Genomic DNA, 13,779 nt, shown 5'->3' with positions numbered 1-13,779 from the left:
TTCTCCTATTATGAGGCATATGCATGACTAGACTACTATTTCCCACCACTGAGAAAAGGCCACTCAACATGGTACCAGCAATCTGACCTGATATAACTGGAAATGTACAATTCATGCTGCTGCCAGTATTGGGTTTCCCTTTCTTCCAATTCTTTGTCTAGTAGTCCTAGATAACAAAAAAAATTTTGGCTTAGTATATATTGATTGACAATGTGTTCTAAGCATGGTGCTAGGGACAGGATATAGAGTGCTTATCAACAGTTTATTGAATGCCTGTCCTGTGACAGATGCTGTGGTAGAAACATTGCAATGATACAAAGGTTATTTCTAGTCCATGAAAAAGCTCTTTGACTTAAGCAGCATGGCTCCACTGTAAGGATGAGGAGAAAAGCCTGGTGTTGATAAGTGACTTGGACTCGTTCACAAAGCTGGAGGCAACATGAGATTCTAACCCAGGTTTATCTGGCTTCAAAGCCCTCCACTTTCCATTCTACTGTGCTACCTCTGAACTCTCCAAGGCAGCATATCACTTTAAATAACAGTTCTGGAAAGGAAAAAGAAAGAAAAAAGGCCACTTGTTGGGCATATATAGGGAGAGAAATCAGTTCATTTTGTCGACACAGTAGATACAAACTCATCCATTTGTATCCCAATATTGTCCCACTGGGCTGAGAGCAAGACACAGGATCATGGCATTGACTTTTTTCCCATACAGAGGGCTGACCTAATTCTGACTCCAGGACCGAAGGCCAGGACAGTTATTCTATTTTTCTCTAATCTCTATAATGTACCTGGACAAATGTACTCACTGCTCACTCTGACCAGAAGTGAAGCAACTTACTGCTATATACTGAGACCCTACACGTGTGTTTGTGTATGAAAATTTTGGTTAACCAAAACACTTGAAGAATGAGGTGTTAAGCCCAGTTTAATTCTCTGGTAACCATTAAGTTAACCAAAACCTTTTCTGTGCTTGCTGAAAAGAAATTCATCCATTTTTTACAGACCGCAGAGTCTTAAACATTGTTTAACACCTAAAAATGATGAACCATTTTGAATATGAGTTTTCATTGATGGATATTGTAGATGTAGAAAGTTTGAATGAAACTTGACAGTATGCTGGGGCACATCCTAAAAACGACTTCTCTCCTAACCATGGGTGGATAACAGAAGAAGCGTTAACTGAAGCTTCTTCTTTGGGGAATTACGAATGCATATTGATATATCTGTATCTAGATACATATACCTACATGCACGTTGCTTATTAATAAAATGTATATTTACTTATATTTCAATTGGCTATGTCTGCTCTCGGAGATTTGTCAGACAACATGAATGCATGTAATTTCAAGTAACCCTTATCATGTATGTTCCAGACACACTGAATTGTTTTATTGTACTTACAATCTCATATGCATCTTGGGTCATGTTTTGTGTTTTTTCACTTGTTCTTCCCTAAAATTTCAAGCACCTAAAAAGCATGCACAATAGGTGTTGTTAAATATGTAAATAGAAACCATTAAAATTATATGTGTGTATGTGTGTGGTTTAATGCAAACGATAGCTACGGTAGCTGCCATCAGGAAAAAGTGTGGGCAAGTACTTTAATTCCTTGTGTTGTACTGATCTCTAGTGGTTAGTAAGTATAACACACTTAAAATTTTTTCTTTGTTTTAATTTTTCTTTAGAATTCTTGGCTTTGAAAAAAGTTGGTATCCAAATATTTAAACAGGTAGTGAGTTTTTAATTATTTATGCCTACACTTTATTTTATATTTACATGTCTGCCTCCCTTGAAAGCAGGGATTCATTCATTCAATTCATTGAATTCCCTGAATAAAGTACACAGCCTCACACACAGTTTTGGGCCCTGAATAGTTGTCTCGTTAGCAATACTGAGGCATATTCTGTATTATAGAACGGTGAAATCCAAGGTTGGTTCACAGAAACTAACAGTAGCTACCGTTCATCAAGTATTCATTGTGTATAACGCACAATAATAATTGCATTGCAAATATTTCTTTACTTCTCACAAAACTCCAATAAAGTACTATTGCCCCTGTTTTATGGATGTTAAAACTGAGTCTTGGGGATATTGAGCAACTTATCCAAAATCACATGAAGAGTAAACGGTAGAGTTAAAGATACGAACTCAACTTTATTTGACTTTGAGGATTTTCTGCTGTGCATTTTATGTATGACACATTTAAAAGTTCATTTTACTAAAGAGAAAAAATAGGACAAGTTACACTATGTTTTGCTTTAAAATGTTGTGTGCACCATTTTTGAAATACAGTTGTTCTTCTATTACAGTAAACAATGCTTAGAGGATTCACTGATTCTGTTACAATGTAACCATAAATGTAAGTAAATATTTCCTCCTGTTTTCCTTCAAGCCTTCAGTTTAAAAGTCTGTTTGTTTCTTTTTTTAAATTTATCAATACACCCAAAAGGATGTGCACAAAATTTCATTAATAGTAGATAACACAGACAGAGGTGGCAGAATTTTAAAAAGGCATTTAAGAAGTAAGATATTATACTTCACAAATTTCCATGTCCTTTGAAATCTTGAAAAAGATGATTTTTTTATGAGTCAATTTTAAATTTCCCTGTGATAAGTGAAAATTTTAAAAATGTGCACTTAATACGTATGGGAGTACTGTAATGAAGGCTTGAAATTACACCATCCTGAGCCTCTCTGTGTAATAATACCTCCATCATCCAAGCTCCTGAGATCTACTCCAATGGCAACAATGAAAAGAGTCAACATGCCTGGATACAGTTCTCTCCAATATCACCCTGTAGGTCACTTTGAAACCTGAGTCTTCTCAGCCTGTTGTTGTGATCTACAGGGAGTGTCTATTGCAACACATCAATGAGGAATCTCCATACATTATGAAGACTGTCTTTTGGTTTTACTGAAGATGGTGGCAGAAGCAATGGCATCAGTTTTTCCTATTCAGTCATCACAATCATTCTGTTTAGAGTCACTATGTCACCTAAAGTTATTTTGCAGTGATCCACTCAATTTTCACGACCAGAGGAAATCCACCAAAATTAACTAGAAGCTCTTTCTTCAATTATCTTAACAGCATGTGGAAAAAAACTGGTGGCTCAAGATGTTAACCCAAGGATCGTTGGAGGAAACGATTCCCGAGAAGGAGCCTGGCCTTGGATCGTTGCTGTGTATTATAACGACCAGCTGCTCTGTGGGGCTTCTCTGGTCAGCAGGGACTGGCTGGTGTCGGCCGCCCACTGCGTGTATGGGTGAGTGCGACATCACAGCTGGCCCTTCCCCAACGAGGTGACCCCAGCAGACACTGTGCATCCCATTTCAGGTAGCCTCCCCAAACCCTCCCAGCAGGGAAATGTTCCTGCTGTTTATAACATTATAAACTTTCCAGTCATTTTCCCATTAAAATCATGTATAAAAATAGAGAAAGTATAATTAAAATTCATTCTTCATTAGACCCTTGGATCAAGTATTATGTTTCATACACACATAAAAATTGAAATTTCCACCTATTTACAAGGTAAGCATTTTTTAAGGTATAAAATTAGTTTTCACTATGTAAATTGTGCTGGTTATCAGCAGTACAATATTTATTGTCAGCAAAGTGTCAATGTCAAAAAAAGCATGTATAGATAGCCTTCAAGTTACAAATTAAAAAGTGTGCCCTTTGAAATTCATGTGTAAGCACTTTGCTCTGAATTAGCGTAAAAATGTTTCCTTAGTTCTCAAGTCAGATCTGTTTTGATGTTAACTGTAACTGAAACTTAGAACTAACATCAACCCTGTCGAATTCTTTTTTTGATATGACAAAATACATGCTGAATTTTAGAATCTGTCTTCTCCCTCTAGAGCAGTCATTCTTAAAGCAGTGCCACAGGAGAAATGAGAGTGGGTGGAAGGGCCTGGAAATAAACATCAATATTCCTGGGCCCAAGAAATGTTAATTTCTTCTTCTGCCTGAAAGACAGCACCTCTTTAGGTAATTGTACTCCAACACTTCTGAATTAAGTTAGAAAAAAACGTAGCTTCCTCGTAGTAAAGATTCATAAGCCCTGACAAGGGTGATTTCCTGCCCCAAGAGGCCTCCAGGGAATGACCTTACCTGTGAGGATTAGAATGAGCCTCTAGCATCCAGAATCTCTGAGAGAAGTGTGTGTGCTCAGAATGGAAGATGCAGCCTTAGTTAATCAGGATAAAAGACTCACTACGTACAAACACAGGCATTGAAAGTTCTTGGATGGATGGAGACAAACTATCAGCTACAGGAGGCTGTCAAAATTATTCAGGAGATACGGAGGGCCAGGGAGAAGGAGTATTAAAGGATTGAGCCTACGCAGAAATACCCACCATACCAGAGTGAGAGTAAACTCAAACTCATAAGGCTGGGAACCTGGAAATGAAGACCCTCAGCTACATCCCAGCTTGGCCAATTACCTGCGCTCCAGAAGGACTGTCCAAGGCACTGCCCACCTACATCTAAAGCTGTCTGAGCCTGTGCATTACACCCCATATCTGGGTGACTAAACTATAGCCTCTTCCATATCTAAACTACACCTTCTTAACTTTGCTGCCTCTTGATAATTATATTTTAATCTGTTTACAGCCATATCATAACAAATGTCTATAGCAGCCAACTTTCCCACCCCCTGTTAAACATGACTTCAACCTTTACCTATATATACTCTATGCCTTAGGCATGTCACAGATGGGTAATATATCCTAACTGTGTTACAAGTAAAAGGTATCTTTAGCTAGAAATTCAGTGTTTCCTGCTGCATCATAGGTAGGTCTTAGTAAGACAGCCACCTCCTGTATTAACCTCAGATTTTGTAAATTCGTCCATTTGACGTTCTTGCAGAACATATGCTTTCTAAATGTCAACCACGCTTGCAGTGATATTAGTGACATCTTTCAAATAGCTACCTTACAGATGTACTTACTATAGGTCAATTATACCAATAACATCTTTTCAAACCGTGAATATATGAGGGAAATAGAAAAGCAGTTTCATCTAATATAAACACATGTTCAGTCATATAGGACATAAAATGTCTTTTCACACAGTTTCAATTTGAACAAAAGCAAACAAACATAAGCTGTAATAGAATTGTGATGAAAACTTTTGTTCACCAACCTTGCATTTTACTCTCCTTAGCCACTCAGTGGTATTATTTCTTATTTCTCCAGTTACCAGGAGTTTTCTTGCTTTTTTCTTTATGTCTCTCACCAAGAAAGTTTCTGATATTATTTCAAATAGTTTTATCCAAAAAATATTCTTACCTGTATGCTAATACTGAGTCTTATTTGTCTTTTTAAAACTCTACTTATACAGTAAAAAGCTTAATTTCCTAATAAAAAGAAGAACCCAGATCAAGAAACTTATTGAAACCATACTACACAAATGACCTGACCCCAATGTAAATCTGCTCTAGGAGTTTTCACCTGTGGGTAGTTAAATGGTCTAATCGGACAGTTCTCTGTCTGCATTTGTATTGTCCACACTCTCTTTCCCACCCCTCAGCCTCAGTATTCCTGGATGTCACTAAACTTCCCTGTGCCTGTTCTGTTTCTCTACTACTGACTTGTCTTCTTTTCCAACCTTAAAAGAGATATTTGTGAAGTTTTAAGAGATATTTGCTGTGATTTAAAGACAAGGTTGACTTCAAACCAGAGAATATTTTGATCCAACTTATGCTACTTACTTTGTGTGACTTAGTATCTGTGGGTTTCAAGATCCTCATCTGTAGGGTGTCCACAGGATATCTACCTCCTAGGGTGATTGTCAGGACAAAATTAAGATGCTGCAGTGCTTTTGCATACTGTGAATTATAGAAATGTGCAATAAAATTTTTATTGTTTCCTGCTCAGGAAAGGTCTGTGAAAGAAGACTCTAAGTCTTACCCACGAGACATTCAGCACATTTATTTTCTAAACTTTTTATATTGATGTAATTTCAAACATGCACAGAAGTTGCAAATAACAGTACAGAGAACTCCTGTGTACCTTCACCGAGATTCACCAGTTGTTTACATTTTATGCTATGAAAACTTTCTTATCATTCTTTAATTCCTTCCAATTTGGAGAAATATTTATTTTCTGAATCATTTGATAGTAGGTTAGACATTGTGCCTCTTTACCCTGTTTTTTTTTTTTTTTTTTTTTTTTTTTTTTTTTTTACTAAGAACAAGGATATTTTCCTACATAATCACAGAAAATCATGGAAATTTAACATTAAGGCAATACAATTATCTAGTCTAATTATCTAATACAGTATGTATTCACTTTTGTCAATTGTCCCAAATATACCCTTTATAACATTTGTAGTTTGTTTGTATGTTTTCCACCCAAGAACCAATTTAGGATAATGCACTGCATTTAGTTGCTATGCCTCTTTCATCTTTAATCTAGAATAGCCTTTCCATCAGCCTTACTATCTTTGCCTTTCTCAGCCTTTCTTTCTTGTCTTTGTTATTTTTCTTAATACAAGCAAGTTATTTTATAGAAAGTCCTTATATTTGGGGAAACCCTTCAAGCTTTCTCCCTTGTTGGTCTTGATATATCCCCATTCTTTGAGAACTTTTTAACTTTCTGGCAAAATAAGATGTTCCAGGTTCATCTTGTGCTTTCCCTGCCTTTGCCCTCAAATCAAGCTTTCTATAAGAAACCCCAAATCCATTTAGCTATTTTAGTTCCTTCTACATTTTAAAAAACAAGATATTCCATGCCCTTTGCAGCTGCTGGTGTGTCCTGCTTCTAGACCCTCTCAATGGACATAGTTCTGTACATACAAATATGAACTCATAAGGATAGCTCTAATTCAAATAATATACCATAAGGTACATCCTAGTCTTTTTTCTTTCCGTATTTGTAGCTCTTATTTGTGCTCTCCACAAAATATCTATGGATTTGCTCAAGCTTAGAATGGAAAAGTAGTTTGAAAATTGTGAACCCATACTACTGTGTAAAGCAAACTTACCAACTGGAGTTTAATATTTGTTTTCATTTTTTCCCACTGATATATAGCAAAATGCATAATCTTAAGGATATAATTTGATGAGTTTTGAAAATGCATCAGCCTGTATAACCCACACTCCTATCAAGACATAAAACATTTCTATCACCTGGAAATTCCTCTCATATCTCTTCCCAGTCATCACCATCCCTGAAGTGGACCCCAGAAGGGACCACTATTCAGTCTCCATGGTGGGTGGGCTGGTCATTTATAGATTTACAGTCTGGATCACATCTATTGAATAGACATATATCAGTGATGAAACTACCCATAGAGAAGCTTCTTGCCAATCTTCCATTCTTTAACTTGCTCTTCAGAGAAGACCAAATGCACTATATGGATTACCTCATTTCTTATTAAAATGATTTCTTGAAATAGGTGTTAACATTTCTGAAGTAGATGATTTCATAATGAGGTATTTTGGGGTATGGCAAGAAATACAGACTACTATTTATACTTTATTTAGTGCTAAATTAATTTAACTGCACTACTAAAACTCTGAAAGCCAACTTTTTAAACAGTATTGACTATAAAATAACATCGCTTAATTAATTGATAGTGCAATTACAATTTAAAATATGGATTCTTTTTAATGTCTCAAACATACTAAATAGGTCTAGGATACAGAATCTACCCAAATATAATATTTTAAAAATTATTTCATTTCTACTTAAACCTCCTCTAAAAAATAAACATCATAGGTTTAGTTAATTTCTCTATTTATCTACCTATTTTTACGGCTTTAGTAGATCAGCTAATAATAAATTATCTTCTTCAGGTTGCAGAAATACTATAATACTTTTTCAAGATTATAGTAATTTTTACAGATCAAAAAAGGAAGAACATTTTCCTAGGTGAGTAGAGATTTCAAGATTAGATTAGTGACTTATGGGTTTTTGGTAATGGCATAGATCTTGACTCCTTTTCTAACGGATTTCAAGCTTGAGTTGCTATTCATATTTTTGATAGTTAAAAATTTCTTACTGCTTCACTAGAACCTTTTAGATTTTTGCCTTTCTCATAGGTTTTACCAATTTCCAACCTGGCGTCATCTCCTTAAAATTATGCATTCTTCAAGTCACCCTCGGCCCATATTATATAACCCATTTCCTTGACATTATTCTGTTAACACTATTTTTAATAACACATTTCTTATTAGCAGGTATCTTATTATAATTATTAGTCTACCCAGAAGTTTTATTTCCTAGATGTTCCAGTATCAGATCTCTGAAGCTAGTTCTACTTTGAGAACTAATTCATCATCTTGGATCACATTACTGTGCCCTCTTTTTCCTTATTTATTTTGTGTAACCACTTGTGCTGTTATGGCTTTATTTACAACTCCCCTCTCTTTACCTGGCTGTTATGTGTGACCCCTGGTTGTGCTCAATCTTTCTGGCTCCTGGATTGCTTCTTGTTTTTCATATATCTATTCAGTCATTGAGCACTTATCTTGTGCCAAGCATTGTTCTAAGTTTTGGGGATAATAGTGCTCTATGGACGAACAAAGTCTTTGCCCTAATAATGCTTATATTACAGGCTAGGGCAGAAAAACAGAAACTTTGAGAAGCCCAGCTACCACAGTTGATCAGAAAGTGACTGGCAGTGGGGTAGGAACAAGATTGGAGATGTAGGCAAGACCAGATCCTAAGCCCTGGTGAGGACTCAGTTGGCCAAGGGAAGTGAGACAATTTGGAAGGCAGAAGAGTGACATTATCTAATTAGGCATCTGTGTGGTGATTAGACTGCTGAGAGGAGCAAGGATAAAATTGGGGGGACCAGTCAGAAAGAAACAATGGTGGCCCTAAGATTATGGCTGAGGAAGCTGGACAAATGTCTGGATCTCATTAGTAAGTTCAGATGCTTAGAGCTACCTAAACTTACTAGTGATCACAGATAGATAAGGAGAAGAACCAAGGATTTGGGTTTGAGCAACAGGATGAGTGTTGATATCATTTATTGAGATGAGGAAAATGGGAAGAAACAGGACTGGAAGGGGAATAAAAGTTCTGATTTCTATATATTAAACTTGAGACTTCCTACCAGAGTCCAAGTGGTATTTACTTGGCCAATTGGCACATAGGTACGTGAATCTAAAGTTTAGAGGAGAAGTCAAGAATTAAAACACAAATTTGGAAGTTTTCAGCATATTTCTGGTATTTAAAGTCATGGCATTGGATGAGATCATCTATGGAATTACTGTTAATGAAGAAGAGAAGAAGGCGGAAGGCAGAATTCTAGAGTATTCTCAATATTTCGATTTTTGAGAAGAAAAGAGCTGGGAAAGAAAAACTGAAGAAAAGCAAAGAGTGAAATGAAAGGACAATCACAAGGGCGTGGATAGTCCTGGGAGTCAAGTGAAGAAAGGAGCTCAGAGGTGATTCCTTAAATTTCTAGAAATAATCCACCAGGTCAAATAATGATGAGGATTATTTGGCTTACTCCTGGTTCCCTGTACTTACTTCTCTTTTTTTACACTTAAACAAATAAATGTATACCTTTATTTTATTTTATTTTATTTTAACATTGTATTTTTTTAAATTATTTTATTTATTTTATATTTTTGGCCGCGTTGGGTTTTCGTTGCTGCACGCGGGCTTTCTTTAGTTGTGGCAAGCAGGGGCTACTCTTCGTTGTGGTGTGTGGGCTTCTCATTGCTGTGGCTTCTCTTGTTGTGGAGCACGGGCTCTAGGCACGCAGGCTTCAGTAGTTGCGGCACGCAGGCTCAGTAGTAGTGGCTCTCAGGCTCTAGAGCGCAGGCTCTGTAGTTGTGGCACACGGGCTTAGTTGCTCCGCGGCATGTGGGATCTTCCCGCACCAGGGCTCGAACCCGTGTCCCCTGCATTGGCAGGCGGATTCTTAACCACTGCGTCACCAGGGAAGCCCCATACCTTTATTTTAAAAACATGCTTCTACTTAATGAAATAAAAATACTCACATGTATGACAATCTTGTCCCGACTCATAATAAAGACTAATAATTGAACACATCCTCCCTGCCCACCGTCCTTTCACAATACAACTGCCTTTTACACACTATGCTGTTTTTCTTTTGAGTTTCTTTATGGACTCATGGGCCTTCATTAACAGTGTATTTTATTAACTAGGATAATTATTATGATTATTATATGATGCCCAAATTGTTAAAGCTAGCTAGTGTTATCCCATTTAAGGTGGCTCCTTTATTCTGTAAAAATTACCTCTGATATTCTTGAAAATTTTCTTGCTCTCTGACAATACCACCACATTTCAGGGGCATTCTAATTTTTACTTGCCTTTAAAAAAAAGGAGTTGGCTATTCTCTCAGGAATCCTTTCCCATTCATTGGAGAATGATTAATAGAGACCAAAAGCTCTGTGCTGTGGGTAAACATTGGGATTGTCAGTAAGCAAACTTGCTAAGGTTGCTTTATGCCACCATTAGTAATGGTAGAACATAAACAAATTTCAATTTATAGTATGGGGTCCCATTGATCTTTTTTTTTACTTTTAGCATATTATGTTGCTCTATCATAATTATCTTACCACATTTACTTCCCACCACAATGAAAATTCCATGTACAAATGGACAGTCTTATGCTCAGAGTAGTGAAGTTATTTACAACCCAGCACAGAGCAACATAGAGCGGGGCAGCGCTAGTTCATCCCATCCAGTGCAACATCTGTGGAGCATCTACTGTGTGCCAAGGAGTATGCTAGGCTTTGAGCTTACAGAAGTCAGGAACATGTCTTTCTGTTTCCTATCAAACTGTACCTTTCTTTCCCTTGCTACTGAGAAAAACACTCTGGACAGAGCAGGCGAAGGTGAAATGTAGCAGAAATTCAGCCAATTTTCTCTACCTAAAGGTAAGCTATTTCTGCCATCTTTAGCCTCAGTGGAATTGGGATCTGCCTATCCAAAGGGATTATGTCCTGTTCCTATCCCCACCTGTCTTCTGTCTTATAGCTTCTCCTTGCTTTTTTGGAATGTAGATGCTTTGAAACAAGAATATTTTGAAATATAATTAAGTCCCTTTTCTTCATCTGCAATGATTTCTCGGAAGGCTTTCTAACCCCATTTCTTGGCTTTGGGTGAATGGAAAAGCTAGAAGGATTTTATATTGCTCAGTATTCCAACAACGATTACAAAGTATGGATTCTTGGGTCCCATGCCAACCTTCCAAATTAGAATCTCCAGAGCTAGAAACTAGGAATCTGAATTTTTAGCAAATTTCTCAATTGATTCATAAAATTTAAGTACCATTGGCTATGACTTCTGTACTCTCAAGTCTTTGTCCTCAGAGAGAAGGATGTAGTCATTCTAGTGGTGCTCGTGCTAATGTGGGGCTCGTGGTGGGAAAGTGAATTACATAGACACAGAAAGGTACGTGGAGCAGGACTTGGGAGAGAAGTGCAAATGACACATGTTGGAGAGATATTTCCTTTCCATAGTGCTGCTTACAGATGCAGGAAAAATAAAAACATGGGAAAGAGGCTATTTTCCATATAGCACAATAACAATTTCAGAAATCATTAAGAAGGTGTCAGAACACCATTGCTGTAAATCACATTAGACAAGTAGCTTGAAACATGCATGTTTGATCTTCATAGTTTGTGGTTCATGTATTGATTTTCTACTCAAAACACCAAAATAATGAGAGAAAATGGTGATTATTAAACTTTGCATTACCTACAAACTTTCTCATATCAGTATTATTTTTATAGTTCTCAGATGGAGTACAATACTTACACAAGAGATAATCTGGGAGTTTAGCTACTGAACTGCATTATTATATCTGAACTGCATTATTTTATCATTGATTTAAATCTATAGCAAATAAACTGCATATACCAGTCTGAACTTTTATGTAATTTATTCTGAAAATAAAATATGTAGAAAGGATTTAAGGAGACAATCCTATCATTTTTTAAAATAAATGTACTCTATTAACTTCAAAATAGAATCTATATAATGGATTCATACTCCCTTTGAACACATTTTCATAGTTATTATTTAAATGTTATACCATTAATATAGTTAGTATTATTTGTAATTTAATATATACATACTAATATAATGCATTGGTTATATAAAATATCAAAATATAATATGTATAAATAAATATAATTAAATGCAAAGTAGGAGAAATGGTGTGGCAATTTTAAACTAATTTTTTGTAAATATGAAGTAAATATATAAATAAAATGCTGAGTAAAAAACATACAATGCTTTAAAAAAGAGTAACTGTTACCTAACAGGTATGCTAATCAAGTGACAATCATGACCAGCTGAGCATTAGGAAACATACTTAAAGATGTGGTAGAGAAAGAAGCTCAGAGACAGGACACCGGGAAGGAGATTTCACCCTACCCCTTCTCCCTGAACAGGTCAAAGTGGGCAGGGGAGTCCCAAGGGACAGTGGAAGTGGGTGCTGCCAGAGCATCTGAAATTATCATTATGTCCAACTTGGCCAAAGTACTGATTCCTCTGACCTGGAAAAGGGAAAGTGAGAAGACCTTTGATAATCAAACAGGGCCTCTGCAGCACATAATGCCCTCCTGGCCCAGCACCTGGAGAGTTAAGGAGCTGCCACCAATCACTAGGAGCTGAGACATCCTCCCCTACCTGAGCCCAGGTAACCGACGGCAGCGGGAATGTCTCCCTCTCCTGCCTCCCAACCTGCCCCTCATGTTCTCAGCCCCTCCCACAGAACCTGCCCACAGCTACGTGAGGCTCCCCAGTATCCTGGTGCAAGGGAAGCCTCTAAAATCAGACAGTCCCACATAAAGTCTCTGCCTTACCATTTTATTTAATTAATTTATTTATTTATTTTGGAATCATGACTTTATTTTATTTTGAATGTGTATTTCGTACCAGTATAGACTATAAAGCTTACATACAAAGACATCCCAGGAAGAGTGAGCACCCCAGTGCCAGATTTCCATCTCCAATCCCCCATTCAAAGGCCCAGGGCTCTGTCACCTGGAAGGGGAGGAAGCTTTCCCAGACTGGTGGAGTATGGCAGAAGCTCCCAGACCCAGGCCGAAGAGAGCCTACAGGCCCCAAACACGCCACTCTGAGCATTTAAAGAAAATGTCTACAATTGATGGAATAACCTTAACCAAATATCAGTCGTGCTCAAACACAGAGAGGCTTTCTCTGTCCCTCCATAAAATACACACAACTCATTTGTCACCACTGGGAGTGCTGGTGCTCCAAATTTCTACTTTGAAAGTTGGAAATTAAGGGAAAGAATTAAGTTTATTCTCGCTTTCCTAAACAAACTATATTTTAGGAAACCTTATAAATATAATCGATGGGGAAAAGATTTTGTATAGTTTTTCCTTTTCCTTCTATTTTTTTTTAAACATCTTTACTGGAGTATGATTGCTTTACAATGTTGTGTTAGTTTCTGCTGTATAACAAAGTGTATCAGCTATATGTATACATATATCCCCATATCCCTCCCTCTTGTACGTCCCTCCCACCCTCTCTATCCCACACCTCTACATGGTCACAAAGCACCAAGTTGATCTCCCTGTGCTATGCAGCTGCTTCCCACTAGCTATCAGTTTTACATTTGGTAGTGTATATATGTCCATGCCACTCTCTCACTTCATCCCAGCTTACCTTCCCCCTCCCAGTGTCCTCAAGTCCATTCTCTACGTCTGTGTCTTTATTTCTGTCCTGCCTCTAGGTTCTTCAGAACCCCCTTTTTTTTTTTTTAGATTTCATATATATGTGTTAGCATACAGTATTTGTTTTCCTCTTTCTGAC

At 37.1% G+C, this 13,779-nt stretch overlaps 1 protein-coding gene across 1 annotated transcript in view; it reads left to right on the top strand.

The window, feature by feature from the left end:
• The window catches only part of TMPRSS15 (transmembrane serine protease 15), a 138,753-nt gene that overhangs the window by 106,547 nt on the left and 18,427 nt on the right, over window positions 1–13,779 (top strand). Inside the window, exons 20-21 of the mRNA XM_007164132.2 lie at window positions 2,313–2,362; window positions 3,092–3,266. Coding sequence (XP_007164194.2) covers window positions 2,313–2,362; window positions 3,092–3,266 — 225 coding nt within the window. The remainder of the gene's footprint in view (window positions 1–2,312; window positions 2,363–3,091; window positions 3,267–13,779) is intronic.

This window comes from Balaenoptera acutorostrata, chromosome 4, assembly GCF_949987535.1.
Source record: "Balaenoptera acutorostrata chromosome 4, mBalAcu1.1, whole genome shotgun sequence".
Lineage (NCBI taxonomy): Eukaryota > Metazoa > Chordata > Mammalia > Artiodactyla > Balaenopteridae > Balaenoptera > Balaenoptera acutorostrata.
The sequence above is the reverse complement of the archived record's forward strand: the minus strand, read 5'-3'. Positions and strand labels throughout refer to the sequence as shown.